This window comes from Coloeus monedula (genome assembly GCF_965178545.1).
Source record: "Coloeus monedula genome assembly, chromosome: 9".
NCBI lineage: Eukaryota > Metazoa > Chordata > Aves > Passeriformes > Corvidae > Coloeus > Coloeus monedula.
In genome coordinates, this window is record NC_138789.1 from 25957035 (window position 1) to 25973379 (window position 16345).

At 44.4% G+C, this 16345-nt stretch overlaps 1 protein-coding gene across 1 annotated transcript in view; it reads left to right on the forward strand.

The window, feature by feature from the left end:
• Positions 1-2079: 2079 nt before the first annotated feature.
• RNF11 (ring finger protein 11) overlaps positions 2080-16345 on the forward strand; it is a 30559-nt gene continuing 16293 nt past the window's right edge. Inside the window, exon 1 of the mRNA XM_082286821.1 lies at positions 2080-2704. Within this exon, the coding sequence (XP_082142947.1) occupies positions 2582-2704 (123 nt within the window). The 5' untranslated portion in view covers positions 2080-2581. The remainder of the gene's footprint in view (positions 2705-16345) is intronic.

Here is a 16345-nt window from a genome sequence, read left to right on the forward strand (position 1 = left end):
CTCAGCATACGCAGGGATATTAAAAGACATTTGTGAACACAAGAATTCTTCCATTTTCCCATCTCCTGGACTGCTGTACAACTTTTGAGCTGGTGGTGCAAAGCCATTGTTAATGACCTGTCTGACACAACAGGAGTGAACGGCCTTGAAAAGCAGTGCCTTCAACCACTCCTACTTCAAAGAACCCAGGCATGCCTGGTAGTAGCTCTTCCCTCTTCAGAGCTCTCACAGGTGCAGTCTGTCGTGTTGCGAGGCCAAACATGAATTGCTGCTTCCTCTCTGGTCTCTGTGAGTCCACCATGAAAAGCACTTGCCAAGTCTGCATTTTTTAAAACATGCCCAGATTTGGAGCATCCTGTACCTACTAATGGGAAAGTTTTAACTGGGCTTGGCAGCTATTCCTTCCGGAGATCTGCCTCAAAGTAAATAAATGCAACATCTCTACTGTAAGACTCAGAGGAAATTCTACCCTATGTCCTGACTGCATATCAGGATGAGACCAGTTTGCACTCTGGTTTCCAGAGAAAGGCTCTCTTGGCATGTCAGCCAGCAGGGAGGCACCACAGGTTTCCATAGGACCTCCTCACTGCAGAGGATCACAACTGTGATCACAGCCTCACACCAAGGCACAGTGTGACCTGTGTTTTCCACTGAACTACACCAATGACACAGGCCAAAAGCCTCACAGAGAAAACAAAACATGAAATAACAGCTGAATAAATAAGTCTTTCTGGTTGCCCATAATCTCATTCCCAATGGTGCCACTGCACAACTGAAAATACCACTGACAACGCTGGAGTTTCATCACCAGGTTCTCACAGCAGACAGCTCTGACATTGTCTTAACCTTGAAATCATGACTGGGTGAGGCAGTGGTTCACTGGATCCCCTCCAACAACTGCTTGCCTAATTCTATTAAACCAAGCCAAGAGACTCATAGGATAAACACCCAAATGAGCAAACCATGTACAACAGTCATTATTTGCAATGCACCATTGCAAGCCTCTCTATCTTGAACAACAATCACAATTCCTGCCCCATTTTCAGTTTCCTCGAAAAGCCTGAAACTGAGTCAGAACACCATAAATGGCAGCAATCACAGGCCTTACACTGGGGTCGTTTAACTTACCCATTGATAAGCAGCAAAACAAACCTCCCTAAACAATAATAAAATGAAATCTCCAAGAATGAACTCATATGGATAATCAGCAAAAAGTCTGATCCCAGACTGAGGTCCACCAGCAAAGGCTGTGGAGCCAAATACGTCACTGTGAACAACAGGTCTGTAGATACTCTGACCCGACATGGGAGCTCTTGGTGCAAAGCAGGCCCGAGCTGTATCAGCAGAGAACATGGTGATAAGCAGCAGCCACGCTGTACTTCTTTACAGACTGGACTTTCCAGCTGTTCTCATCTGCACCACATTTGCTTCACTTTAAAAAATAATTTGCTTTAAAAATTGGATTTTAAAATATTTTCCATGGTGTGAATCTGAAGGCCAAGGAGGGGTTTTGAGGAGCCATCACAGATGACAAAGATGGGAAGAACATTAATAGGACCATCCTGTATTCTCTTTGTGGGTCAGCGCTGGCACACTAACACAGTGACACAGGGACATTCACTCTCCTCAAATTTGCATTTATCAGTACTTACGTATACTTATATCCAAGTATGAATATATTTTTATGAAGGAAAAAGAAGGAGCTGAATATATGGCTTATTACTGTATCTGCTTATCACATAAAAAATCTTTAGAAACGCAACAGCCAACTGCCTGTTGCTGGTTTTGCTGCACACTGGGGTTCACTGCCCGTGCCCCTCGGATCACGCCAGCGACCAGCACAGGAAACCCCCTTCCCTGCCTGGGGACCCGCCCGCGGGGGATCCCATGGGAAGGCACCTGGGCCTCGCACAACCCCTCCAGCCGGGGTGGGCCGGGTGGCGCGGGGGGTCCCCGCTGCCGCCCCATCCCGTCCTGTCCCACCCCGCCGGGCCCGAGCGGCCGCTGGCTCCGCCATGCCCGGAACACAAACAAACACCGCGCTCGGGGGCGGAGCGAAGCGGCTCCCACCATTTTGGGGCCGGGGGAGCCAGCAGGCGGCAGGGTCCCCCAGCCCGTCCTGTCCCGCCTCGTCCCGCCGGGGGCGGGCAGGGCTGTCCCCGCGGCGGGGCCGGGGGGCGCGGAGCCGAGCGAGGCCCCGTGGCTGCTCCCCGGGCCCGGCGGGGAGGGGTGAGAGGAGGAGCCAGGGCGGCCCGTGCGACAAAGCCCAGTGCGCAGGGAGCTGGTGACCGGGAAGCAGAACCGCGCCGGGCAGCCGCGGGGCGGGCGGACCCACCGGAGCCCGCTGCCCCACGGGGGGTGGGAGGCCCGTCCTGCCGCCCCCCCGGCTCGGGGGTCGGGGCGGCTGCGGAGCGGGAGGCGGCCGGGCTGCTGCTGCTGCTAAGCCGCTTAGGGCCGGGGCTGGCATGAGCCTCCCCGGCGGGGCGGCTGCGGGCTGCGCGCTGCGGCGGGGAGGCTGAGGGCGCGGATCCGCCGCCGGAGCGGGAGGAGGCGGAGGGGGAGCCGCGCTCCCCCCGGGAAGATGGGGAACTGCCTCAAGTCCCCCACCTCGGATGACATCTCGCTGCTCCACGAGTCCCAGTCGGACAGAGCCAGCTACGGAGACGGGGCTGAGCCGGATCAGGAGCCGCCGCCGCCATATCAGGTAGGGGAGGGAGCGGGACCGGGGGCAGCGGGGCTCGCGGGGTCGCTCGCCCGGGGGCCGGCCCGCATCGCCCCGGGGGCCGCCGCCTCCCCGCCGCCGCTGCTCCGGCGCTGGGCGGCCCGAGCCTCTCCCTTTCCGCCCGCACGTAGCGCGGGGGAAGCCGCTTTGTCTCGGCCGGTGCCGGCGCTCCGGGCGGGCGGGAGGCGCGGTGCCGCCGGCGGGGCGGGGGGCGGAGGGCCGGGGCCGCCCGGCCGGTGCCGCGTCCTTTGTTGCCGCCGGCGGTGACATCACCGTCTGGCGCGGGGACGCTCCGGGATGGGGACCGCGGGCCCTGCCCGGGCTTTGTCCGGGCCCGCTCGCACCGCTCCCGTATTTTTAGCAGCATCTGATCCCCACTAAGTAACTCCCCCAGCGCAGGGGATCCTGTTTCCCTCCGTCCTGTGGGGCACCGGCGGGGAAGTGTTTCCCATTGTTCGGTGGGTTGTTTTTTTTTTTTTTTCTGTCTCTGTGAGAATCTGTTAATTTACATCTTGATGACGAATCAGGGGGAAAGAAGGAAAAGGCCGGGTATTTGCTTTGATGGCTTTGCTGGCAGCGGAGGATAACGCCGATGTGGAGGGGGGATGGCGTTGGTGTGAAAGCCTGCGCTTGGCCGCCTCTGGAAGGGATGGACACGGAAAGGAAACCTGAACTTGAGGTTACACTTGTCTGCTCCCTGTGATCTCCGCCCCCATGTATAGAAATGTGTATTGACCTAAAGAAGCGGTCTACAGCACTGGAAAATGAAAATGAAGACCATCCAGTGGTAGAACTGCACATTCTGTTGAAGTTTTGAAAGTATTTCCCTATCTGGGATAATAGCATACATTTCAGAGGAATCTATAGAAACGGCAATCGAGACACACATTCTAGGGGGGGTGACTTGAGAGCTGTAGGTTTTCTAGGATGGGAGTCATTCCTTAATTGCAGACCCTGATGCATAATTAACAAAATTGCAGGAAGTATTTAATCAGACAGGCATGTAATCTACAAATGCTTTAGCAAGTTCAAGAATTCCACTCTGACAGGAGCCCTGTAAGTGTTGAAGAGAAGCCCTACACGTAGCAGCCTTTGCTGGTGCCCTGAAGCTGCACTGATGTTTCTTGGCAGTGTGTGCCTGATTGTTTTGTTTGGGTGCAAAAGCTGAATGTTACAATAAATTCTGTGATGTGAGGAATTTTTTTTTTCTGATTTCTGAACTATGTCTGCTGAAGTCCAGTAAATAGAAAGTTCCTCGTGGCAGATAAAGTTTTTAAAGGTTGTGTTGTTCTAAATTAAGCCTGAATGGTCCACGAGGTTTAGGACTGCATTGTATTTTTGTCAAATCAGCGTAAAAGTTTGAGTGTTTGTGCAATTTATTGCATTTGTATTTGTGATTCTAGGAAGACTTGTGGAGGTTTTTTTTCTTGTTCTTCCCTTTGAAAACAACCTGTTAGCTCTTGTCAGTCACCAATCAAGTACATGCCTTATGCAGGCCTTCTTGTGTGAAAGTTGGTGTAGGTAATGACTCTTTCTCTGTTGTCAGAGGTTTTTAAAATTTTTTCTCAATAAAGAACTTGTCTATAAGTGTGGATGGTTGACTGAGAGCATGACAGACAGTAAAATAAATTAACCCACAGGTGTCTATTATCGAGTAAGTGTATTCATAGCAAACCTTCCCTCAGCTGGAGAGAGCTGTGCAGCATCAGGTGATGTGCCCACAGGCACTTGGCTATGTCGAACATCACTGTCTGTCCTGAAAGCTCTTCCACTGATCCTGGCAGTTCCTAAAGCTTCACCTTAGGGTAGCCTTTAGCATCTCATAGCCAAAGTCAAAGCTACTCTTTCCACAGATTTTGAACCACAATGGTTTGTAACTTTAAAAAAAAAAAAGCCTTACCTACAATATTATGCATCACTTTGTGCACTTTGAGGTTGAGGGTATTTATAATTTTAAGTTGGTTAATGTTTACAAGATGCACAAAACTCTTTAAGTATGAACAATTGCTGATGCTCCAGTATTACTTTTATGCTAGCAATAAGTCTCTCATTTTAACTTTCAAGTGGCAGCTAAGAGTCAATATTACAAATGGGGATTTAGGAGTTGTGTCCTTGATCCTGGTAATTACTTCTTTCAATGTCTTAACCAGAGTTAGTGTATAATTTGTAGACATTAGGAATGAAAGCAAGGAAGACGATAAAACGAGTTTGAAAACTTGTTTGTGGCAACTAGCCTCAAGAAACTGGAAGGTGAACAGTTTTACAGCCAACTGCTGAAATTTCAGCTGCAAAATGGACATATTTTAGAAGAGACTAAAATCTGGTATGTTTGTTACTCTTGGGTTTGCAGCAACGATGTGTCAACTTCCTGAATAGCTCTTGCAAGGTATGCAAACTATGGGAAGGCTTGTTGGGTGAAGATACACAGTTGAGGAAGATGACTTCTGTATTATTTTGACATTTAAAGTACTTTTTCATGTTCTGACAGGATTGTGCCATGGGCATTCACATGGGAATCTTGTTATGCTGTAATTTTTATTTACCTATTGATATCCAACTGCAAAATGTACCCTCAGTAACAATTGCAGTATAGCATGTCAAATTGCTTAGATCAGTGAGTGCTATTAAACTGGCTGTGTAAAATTCCTGCTTCCAAAAGTGAGGTTGAGAATTGGATTGTCAGTATGGACACATGGAGTAATGGGGAATTGAGAGGCTCTGCAAATACCTGTCTCTTCGTTCCTGTGGCAGTATGTGTTGCCAGCTGCTGCAGAAAGGCCTCAGAGAATAAGTACTTTTTTAAACAGGTATCTTAGTTAATGAGAAAGTGGCCCATTAAAGCATCAGATATTTTCCAGTGTGTTGAGCTTAACAGCTAACGTGAGAAATAATGAAAACACACCAAAAAAAGAGTGTGTTTTCATGGTGGGGAGGAAGGAAGTGATTTCAAGAGTGGACCAACATTTTCATAGACACTAATTTTGAATGCCTCCATTTTAGAACCCAGAAATTACAACTGCTTTTCTAAGTGTTAAGAACATGCAGCTCCATTTTTAACCAGGGAGTCTGTGACTAGGAAGGAGTTAGCTTTGGTTTTGTTTTTTTTCTCAAGTCCTCAAAATTGAGTATGCTTTCAAGTTTGTTTTCCTTTTTGGTGTATGACTTCTTCACCATCTGTTGGCAGTATGCCTTCTGCTGTTTTTCTGTACAAGTTCACTGGGGTTTTTTTCAGTTTCTCTTACTTCTAGTAGTTCTTCTGAAAGACTTTATTCTGCTGAACAGAATGTGTCCCTTTCCTTAATCCTTGTTTTATATTTCTGTTCTTAAATAGTTCCTTAATAGCTGTAGGAAATAATTTGCCATTTTATTCAATTTTGGAATTTTTACACACTAAAGTACGGAATGCTTTACACCTTTTCTCCCTAAGTTTCTAAAAAGTATTACTGTGGACAAAACACACTGCAGTCTTCTAAAAAAGATGTATACCACTTGCTAAATTACTTAGCTAAAAGCATGAGAAATAAGCACAAGATCTTGGTGTTGATACTAAACTACTAAAAGCACGTTTGATATGTTGATGTGGCAGATAGGCTAATAAAATAAAATATTTTACCCTCTTGCCTGAAAAACTCCAGAGCCCTGTCTGGTACTTTGTACCACCTTGTGTTGTCTTACAGGCCCAGATAAAATGTTTCAGTGGATCTAGTGGATTTTTTTTTTCTTTTTCTGTTTTTTTTTTTTTTTTTTTTTTTATTGGGAGGGATTAATTTAAAACCTTTTGGCCTGGATACTCACTTGATTTGGCTGTAGGCACAAAATGAGATGAGAGATCACAAACATGAGCTTAACCCAATGCTGTGCTCCCATAATCCTCCAAAAGCTGTTGGGGACAGCAGGTTTTGAAAGTGTAATTTAGGATGTCTCATAGCTCCTCTTAAAACTGAGATTGCTGCAAAAGCCTCCTTGGGCCTCCTCTGTTAACTGAGTGTCACCTGTACACAGTGTACGTGTCCTCATCCCTCTGTCTTGTCATGCTTCATTCCAGCTGTCCCCAGTTCAGGGAGGTGGCACGTCAGCCTGTCCTGGCAGTGCCACAGGCTGGTGAGGAGTACAGCACAGTAGGTGCAGCCCTGGAGATGCTGAAGAAGTGCCCAGTTTGAACAGTCAGAGAATCTTCTTGAAATAGTCCACTGCATTTCTGTGTGAACCTTGCCCCATGGGTGGGAGTGTTGGATGTCTTTTGCTCAGCAGAGAAACCAAGCCTTTGTTACACTCTCCTCGTGACTTAAGTAATGTGTTACATTGGTGTTCTGATACTGTCTTTTCAAAGGCATGGTAATTAATATAATTCAAAATTCCTAGCCAGAATAATTCTGATCTAGGAGTTGCACCCATTTATAGAATCAGCTGAATATAAATTCCCTTGGGTCCCAATTGAAATGATTTATCATCTGTGATTGCCTGTATAGTACAAGAAAGAAGAGTGCAGTAGTGTAACAGGTTATAATCTACCACGGAGTGGTTGTGCAAAGCTGGAACTCTTGGTCTATGTTGGAACAGCATGAAAGGGGGAAAGATGCAATGGGAAAACATTACATACAGAAAGCTACCCATGAAAGAAGGCAAACCAACTAGTAGGGTTACTTTCATATAAGAGAAAGCAGTATATTTAAAAGTTGCCTATGCATGTCTTATCCTTTTTTCTACTTGTCCTCCACATCTTGGTGATGTGTATGAATTACAGTTGCACTTGTGGATGTGAACTGAAATACCACTCCAATCCACAATTCCTTAGTCTGGTGGAAACTTCAAAGGGATTCAAACCCTTTGTTTTTGTTGCTGGTTGGTGCCTTCTGGCAGCAGTGCCTGAGGTGAAGATCAGCTGCAGTGAGGAGAGAAAGTGATGGAGGAGCTGAAGTTGAGAGTTTGCTGCATGGGTACGAAATGATAGAGTAGCCGAAGATGTTTGGCTCTTCTTTTCAATGATGAGATTGCTTGAGTGACCTTATGTAACTTATTCTCAGAAATGAAGAAGTGTTTTAGTAGTTTTCTGGAATAACATTTTATCTGTGAAAGACCAAGTATTAAGTGATAAAGTCACTCCTGATAAATAGTTACGATACAATTTGACACCTGCATTCAGAAAAGCTGTAAATGCTCCATGTTTTATGCTGCAGTTCTGGTAAATTATTTATATGTGCAATGCAATAAACCTTTTTTTAAATATCAGTGTAGGACTATACAGTTCATTTTCCATACAGTAATGAAATATATGTATTATAACTGTCATTATAATAGCATTCAAGATTATTTGGTTAGTGAACAATATGCCATGACGCTTCTTATTCTTCCACAGCTGAAGAATTTAGCAAGTTGTCTAGAGAATTGTATTTCTGGTTATCAGTTATAGATGAGAAATTTCTTGAGGGTGTTAAGTCTAAACTTCCTTTCTAGACAACAGTTAGAAAAAACCTGCACCTGTATTTCCTGTCTTAGTGTGTACTGGTATCAGCCTGCCATGCTGGCTGACAGGGGCTGTTTTCATTTTGCTGGTGAAAAAAGCTGGTGGGGCAGAGGGAGAAGACAGGAAGGAAGACAGACCTTAAAGTAAAGGATACCAGATGGTATCACAGAGTTGGGTAACTTCAGTCTTGAAAGTACCCATTCATAAACAGTTTAAGTGAATATTTTAATTAATATTGGTTGAATATTGTAAGGCTTTGTCCGCTTAAAATAGATTTTAAACTACAGTCGGTTAAAAATGTGTTAGGCATGGCTAGAGGAAATGGGAAGAGTGTGCTGATGTTTGAGTTCTGTGTTACCACCTTTCTTATAAAATTAGAGCTGGTTTCTAGATTCACTGTTGTTGAGTTGGCTGTTGGTAAGGATCTGTTCCTAACCACTCTGTCCAGAAGATTTTCCAAGGGGGATTCTGAAAAGAAGAGAATATGTTTATAATCGCATTTAACAGAGTATTCCTTTCTGTTTCACATGGATTTCCGCAAGAAAGTGTCTTAAGTTGGATCAAGATGCTCTACTGAGTCCGTCCCTGTCTTCCCATGTCCCTGTTCATCACTTCAACAAAGGAAGGAGGCTCAGCTTAATGAGCACTTCTGCAGACCCTGTTAATGGTTGTAGTCAAACTAGCTGCAGAATGTAAGGCGAAGAAACTAAAAATAACACCTCTTGCTTGTGGCAGACTTGTGTCTTCTAATCATTGTGCTTGTCCTTGTTTCTGCTTCCCCATATGCACAAAGAGAAATGTATTTGTATTTTGGAGAAGTAATAGTCTGTGGAATAGACTCAAGCAAATCAGCCATGACTTTTCTATGAGCTAATGAAACAGTTCCTCAGAGACTAAAGAATTACAAAATGAGCAGGTTTTTAGGGATGTTGTGGTTGAGTAAGAATAAAACCTTTTCAAGGGAAAAAGCTGAAGAGTCACCAATCTCTTGACTCTGAAAGGCAAAGCAAGCTTCGATCTCTGTTTAGACCACAAGAAAAATTGGCTCTGACATTTCAAAGGTCTCAGAAGCAAAGATGTGTCTTGCTCCCTGAAGGTAGGATGTGTTTTTGTAGAAGATGCTGCCTTGTTCTGCCTGTCTCTTGGGGGACAGCCATAGCAGCAGCCTGTGCCAGCAGAGCTAGAGTTGTGTAACTTGTTGTTGGGTAAAACTGCACTTCAACAAAAAAAACTCCCAGCCCCAAGACTAAACAAAACAAAATCTACCAAAAAACCCAACTCTAGCAGCCCTAGGATAAGCTATCATCATCCTTATTTAATGTCTTCTGTTCTGTTTGTAACTTTAGCAAACCACTTAACTGGTCTGTGCTTTAGTTTCTTCACTGTAAAATGAGGAGTAAAGGAGTAATAAAGTTTATCTTTAGTGTAGGCATGCTCAGTAATTTAATTCATGTTTGTAAAGTGTTCAATGGTAATTTGATTTTAATAAAATAGTGTTCCTCTATTACAAAAGGAACCTCTGCAGAAATTTATGACAAACCTGATGCTGTAGAGAGGGAGCTTTATCAGAAGATCTGTTTAAGGCAGTAGATAAGTCTCCTAAAATCTGTTTTGGAATCTGATAGTTCAGCGTTTATTTGGCAGCCTGCATTCCAGATGCTTGATTAGTAGGAATGAAGAGGCTGTGGAGATGGTAATAAGAAATCGTGCCTAATCAGGGTGATGAATCTCTGCTATGCTGGAAGATTGCGCATTCTTTTGGACAAGCCAACCCAAACGTGCAATACCGCCCTCCCTAAAAATCTAGGACCACCATGGATTTAGGAAGCTCTTCTGTTTCTCATATGTACCTCAGGTTCAGTGCTGTGATCAGCTGTTGCTGGCTGTACATCTGGAGTCAGTTTCTGACCCGCAAAAAATAAACTACTTTTATGTTTTGAGGAGATAATGATCTGTGGAATGGACTAAAGCAAATCAACTATGACTTTCCTATGAACTAATGAAACAATTTCCAAGAGACCAAACAGTTACAGAGAGTGATTATTTTATTTACCAGCCCCTCCATAGGAATCTGCCAACCACTCTGTTTCTCATCAGTGAAGAAGAAAGTCAGAATGCTGGTGGCATAAAAGCTGCTGGGCCAGGATCCACACACGGTGACACGGACAAAGAGCAGATGCGTGCGGCAACTGGAGGAGGAGATAAAAGAACCATCCTTTCAACCGCAGTTGCGTCAGCCGAATCACAACCAGCTGGGTTATTGCACTGGGCATTTCTGCTGATCCACCACAACGCTCTCGCATGCTCTGTACACATTTGCACACACGCGTACCCTCTATCAAAGGCCAGGCTGATTTTTGAGCCTTCTCATCCTCCCTCTGTTTTTAGCCACTGGTTTAGTTGAGGGATGATGTAGACCTGAGGTGCCCAGGGGAGGAGTGAAACTGTTGGAAGGGTGAGAGAAACCGTGACTCAGGAAATTCAGTTCCTCCCTTAGCCCCAGCATGCAGTGATGAATGTGCAGACTATTATCCTTGCAATACTGAAACCTGTTTCCCTTGGTTGTATTTTTGGACACTGGAGTGGCCTCCATCTCCTCTCATCTGATTTTTGCTCAGATGAAGCAATTTGTATTTCTAGAGGCATGGTTCAGGAGCAGTCCTTGCATGTAGTGCCCTGTACTCCAAGGCCAAATGCACGTGCAGGGACAACTTCATCCTCAGTCAAAGACAAGTCTCAGCTGGCTCACAGTGCTGAGTTTCCCAGAGCTTGGGATTGTAGCTAGCCCACTTGCCAGTTGAGTTTGGACTGCTAAGAGAGGTCCTAGAAGCATCAAGGAAATGCCTGGTTTATGACTAATAAAATTTAATGAAGCTGCTTGACTATCCCGTTGTAAGCAAAAAATGAGTCAGTCTATGCTGGTTTGGACAAAAGCAAGGAATCGACTATCCTGCAGCCATGATTAGAACCATTACATCTACCACATGCTGCCAGTTTCTAATCTTTGTCATGGCAAAACTTCTTCAGAAGAAAAATCAGACTAGAATATATCCCACAAATATATTATAACTACTGTCCAAGGATATATAGCTCTGTGGAGACTGTAAGGTGTCCCTGTAGTCCTCACCACTTTCACTCTCTGTGGCTCTCCAGATAATTTGTGTACAAGCTCCAGCCAGAAGGAAATGGAGCAATATTTCTCTGTATTTATTCCCATAAGCTGTATCCTGTTAGTGGGGGATACAAATCTCTTACGACTCAGTGTGCGAACATTGCAGAATTGGATGAGGTTGGGTGCTCTTGCCCTTTCTGTTTCAGAGCTGTGGGAGGCTTATCTAAGAGATCAAAGTGCATCAGATTCCATTATTTCAGTATCTATGGGACAGTATAATGCATGAATACTCTGGGACGATGCCTGTGTCTGACTTTTATTCATCACTGTAATTAAAGCCAGATACAGAGCTTGTTCTGTGCACTAAACGTTAATCACAGTGTTTTATTAACACAGTTGTTGAAATCTTTAATTCAGACATTGTATAATTTTGTAATATAGATTAAGACCAGTATTTATTTTGCCTGAATACATGAATTTTATTTAAAGTTCAGAAGGAGAAGAGATTGCTCTCAGGTTTTGAACAAATGAGTAGCAAGTATTGCTTGGCTGCAGACGTACCAAACTGCTAAACTGGTTTGGTCTGTACTGTTGCTTAACAAAAAGCAGTGAACTGCTGTATTCAGTGGAAAATACATAAAAGGCTCAGCAAACTAATGCTCTAAATTCAGATTTAGTTAAGACACTGAAATTAATATTTTAACATCTGTAGTCTTTATTTTATGCTCTGTAGTAGTACTTGTTTAATTGCCGTTGCCAGTTTCTGATGTTTTGGGATTTCCCTTGGTTGTTTTCTGTTTAAATATTATGATTTGTATTGCAGTTGCATCCATGTATCTTCAGTTTAGCTTATGAAATATGACAAACACATTGCTTTAGTGTCTGCTTCACAGAGTTCTTTAATGTTGCATCTATATATTTGGAGACCTTGAGGCAGTTGTGGATTGTCCCGTGGAGAATGGTGTCCTTGAAAGTGTATTACCCTTCTTGGAAGGGAACAGAATAAGTTTTAAAATTCAAGCAAAAATACTTACTTTAAATTAACTGTTAATTCTTTTCTTGGTTAGTGCTTTTTCACCTCTCAGTTCCTGGCTCTCTGGGGCTCTGTGGGCTGTTTTGACTGTGCTCACAAGAGCCAATGAAATCCCCTCCGTAGTCACTGAACTGAAATACAGGCCCACACCTCTACTTGGCAGTTTTTAGGGATCTGCTGATTGGAAGCTGGTGAGAAGCACTGCATAGGTAGTGTTGCACTAAGGTCTGTGCCGAGCTGAGAAGACTCCTCCTGCCCCAATCTCCCAGGCACACCTCTTCAGCTAATGGCACCTGCAGGATGCTGCAGTGGCTGAGCTGGCCAGGTACCCCCAGTGGCTGGGCTGAGTTAGATGGGTGGCCTTTGGCCCAAACCTGAGTTGAGACGCTTGGTTATTCTCCCACCCTGCCCTCGACTGGAAATGGGAGTGTGGTACTTAATCCATGAGAGTGGATTCATATGATAGCTTGCCTGGAGCTGTGCTGGGTTGTGTGTAATCATTCCAGTCATCTGTAAGAATCACAAATGAGGTGCAGGGAGGGATTTTACTTTATATCTGAATAGAGACAAACTCCTTGAAATTTCTGAGACCTGAAGTTGTATTTATTTTACTGTGTGGCTAAACTACTGAAAGTAAGTTTACCAAAGAATGCCCATTCCTTCTGTAAATATAGTGGGCTTCTCAGCTTAAAGTAGACGGAGCCAGGTATTCAGAGACAGCGTTTAATGGCAAATTTTGTTTTTAAAAGTCCTTTAGGAAACAAAAAAATATTATCCACACAAAATTTCATGCTCCAAGTAATCTTTTATTTCCTCTAGAAACTGTATTCTTGTTCAATGAGTAACCTGGTTTTTCCTGCCTCCCAGAAGAAGCAAGATGACCTAGATCTAGAGCTTCCTGGGGAAGAGTTCATGTCACCCTATATATAGTGTCTCCTGAAGTGTCTTTATGTAGCTGTCATTTACTCTGAGCTGATGAACTGAAGGAGAAAAGAGCTATAGTTTTAGGCTGAGGTAGGAAAGGTAGAAAAGTTTTATCCCTCCTTTTTTGGGGGGTCTATCTTATGCATATGTCACTAGCCAGATTCCAGCCTGGTGAAGGCCAGACTTCCCAACTTCCAGCTGTAACACAGAACTTCATGTCTCTGTCTCCTCAATGTGCTGCAGCTGAAAAGTGACCAACTAGCTCTGTTAAGGAGTGAATTGGATCCTGCCTTTGTGCCAGCAAGAGTTTCTGCACAGGACTCAGAATGTGATATCCTGCGGTCAGTGTGTTCTTTGGTCAGATCACGCAGATGGAGACTCCTCCGAGCAGCGCTGTTGGCACGGTGATGTTTTTATTGGAGAGCAAAAACTGGGAAAATGGTAGTAACAAGTACATAACAGATGCTACCAAACAGGCTGTTGGTGTTGAGGGATCCGGCAAGTGTTTCCACCTCAGGGTGCTGAGTCAAACAGTGAAGTGTACTGTAGGCTGAGGGAAATCTGCCCATCCTTTTGTCAGTATAAGGCTTTTTTTTAGATACAGGAGAGTTTATCTGAGTGCATCAGCAACTTGAGTGGTTTGGACTTCTGCAGCCTTTCTGGGGAGAAAAGGGTATTTTCCAAGTCCCTAAAGAAAGTGTCACTGCCTAAGGACACCAAATACTCCTGTCCTGGGGCCTTCACCAGGCCCGTGTTGGTGGAACCCATCAGTGCTCCTGGGGTGGCTGTGTACACCTCTGGCATGTGGAGAAAGCAGCATCTGTGTTCATTTAACTTGATGGCAGGATCCTGTTCCAGCACTTAAAAATAATGACTTCAACAGGCCCAGCTCAGGAATGAACACAGCCAAGGCCCAAGGAGAGGCTTGGGGGCTGTCTCTGAGTTCAGCAGACCACTGGCTGAAACCAGGCAAAAATGTGATGTGCCTCATACTCAGCATCATGTGTGTAGATGTTTCTGGGACAAGGAGGTCTGATCTAACCATCCACTGCTGCCAAAAAGGGATTGCTTCACTTTTCCCTCCTGTTTTCTACCTGGAGCCATGTTCTCTGCAGTCACTCCATGGTGGCTCAGGTGCTTGGTGGGGCAGCTCATACCATTCAGTTGTCTGAAATGGGTTGTCTTATTCTTCCTCCTGTCAGATTAGTGAAATGAACTGAATTCCTGGTGGAGATTGGATTTATCAGCACCTACAGATTGCATTTTACTCAGCGACATCTGTGGAAAGGTCTACATGTGTCAGGTATTAGATATGTGCTATTACTTCCAAGTATTAGAGAAGTTTTGGCTTTTCCACGTTGAAATTAGGGCTATACTTGGATTTAACTGGATACCAGAGCATGCACAGGATGAGTATCTTATACTGGTTTGGGCAGTGAGTGCATTTGGGAATGGTCTGTGCATGAAATGCATTCTAAAGGTGCTATTTCTAACTTCAGCAGGGTGGTGATTTCAGTTGAAGGGATTTTACTGCTTCAGGACAAATCTCTAATGTGGACATTTATTTCTTAAATGTGATCTTTCTGATTTAAAGAAGAAACAAACCCAAAACCAGAAAAAAAGAAGAAATAATCTAACTTTGCCTACCACAACCGTCTTTAAAGGTGCTTGAGTCCTTTTCTTTGCTATTTTTCTTGTTAAAAAAGCTTCATTAGTGTTACCTAACAGTTCATGAGTAGACTTGGTAAGTGCAGGAGTGTCTGAAGACTTTGACAGCCTGTTCATATTGTGCAACAGACTCTGATGTCCCTTGGGATACAACTGACCACAGTAACATCATTGATCTGTGTTGTGGGTGCTGCTCTGCCTCCTTCCTCACACAAACCTTCCAGTTATGACTCTGTGGATGGTTTCCAAAGCCTGAACATTGCTTGGCAAGCTTTGCCACTGCTGTTAGGAGTGATTACCTTTGTGCATATGTATGTGAAGACTGCCGGTGTCTGTGGCTTTTAATGAAACAACCTCCCTGTTGTCTAAAATGTTTCGAATTAAGAAATTATATAAGTATGCAAGAGCAGGAGCTAGGCTGGCTGCCTGAGTTTGACTGTCCTGTTGTATATGTTGTGACTCCTTACTCTAGTTTGGTGTCTGTCAGAGGAGGCCACTGGCTTCCTGTTGTAGCCAGTCTTACTTAAGGCAAACTAAGGAACAAAATCCTGTTTCAGAAAATAAATTTGAGAAGCAAATCTTCCTGCTTCTTCCTGCATCCACTTATGCAGCATTACCAATTCTTCTCCTTGCTGGGATAACACTGTGCTCTTGCATAGCTCAATCCCCTTGCTTAGAACCTTTCTGTTCAGCTGAATTCAGAACCAGGAATGCTGAACACGAGCAGTAAATGCCATCTTTACAGCTTTTTTGCTGTACAATGTACCCTATTGACTATGTTGGGTCAGGCTTAGTTTTCAGCTTGGAGACCTACCAAAAAAAACCCCAAAGCTTCAGGAGATGGGCTGCTGGGGCAGAGGGGACACCCTTCCTTGTTGGTCATATTCCACATTGCTGGGGCTGTGGGGCACTGCAAAGCTGTAGAAATTGTTTTCTGAATGAGACCACTAAGATTTCCTTGGATTATTTCACAGAATATGCTGGCCAGGTTTCAGTTTGAATACAGTTATGCATTTCAGCTGGACAGAATATAACTATTTAAATTAGAGTAATAGCTAGTGCCCTTTCTGCCTTAGAAAGACTTAAGTAATACAGCAAACTAAAGTAAGATAAATATTATTTTAAATCCTAATGAAAAGTGGTTACCAGCACTAAAGTTCCTGCAGATTGGCATAGACTGCACTAATCTCATGTACACTTGTCACTGATGACCTCACATTTTGCTTGCCATGGGCCAAATCCTCACCAGTGGTGCAGCTGCCTGGTGCTACTCAAGCAACACAAGTGGAACTTTCCAGCTAGCATATGGCCAGCAGAATAAACTTTATAAAGGTCTTTCATTCAGCCCTGCCTTCATTCCTGCTTCTGCCTGTAGACTGTGCTGCAGGAGAAAGGGTTTGGCCAAGAACATTTGTGCTCCAC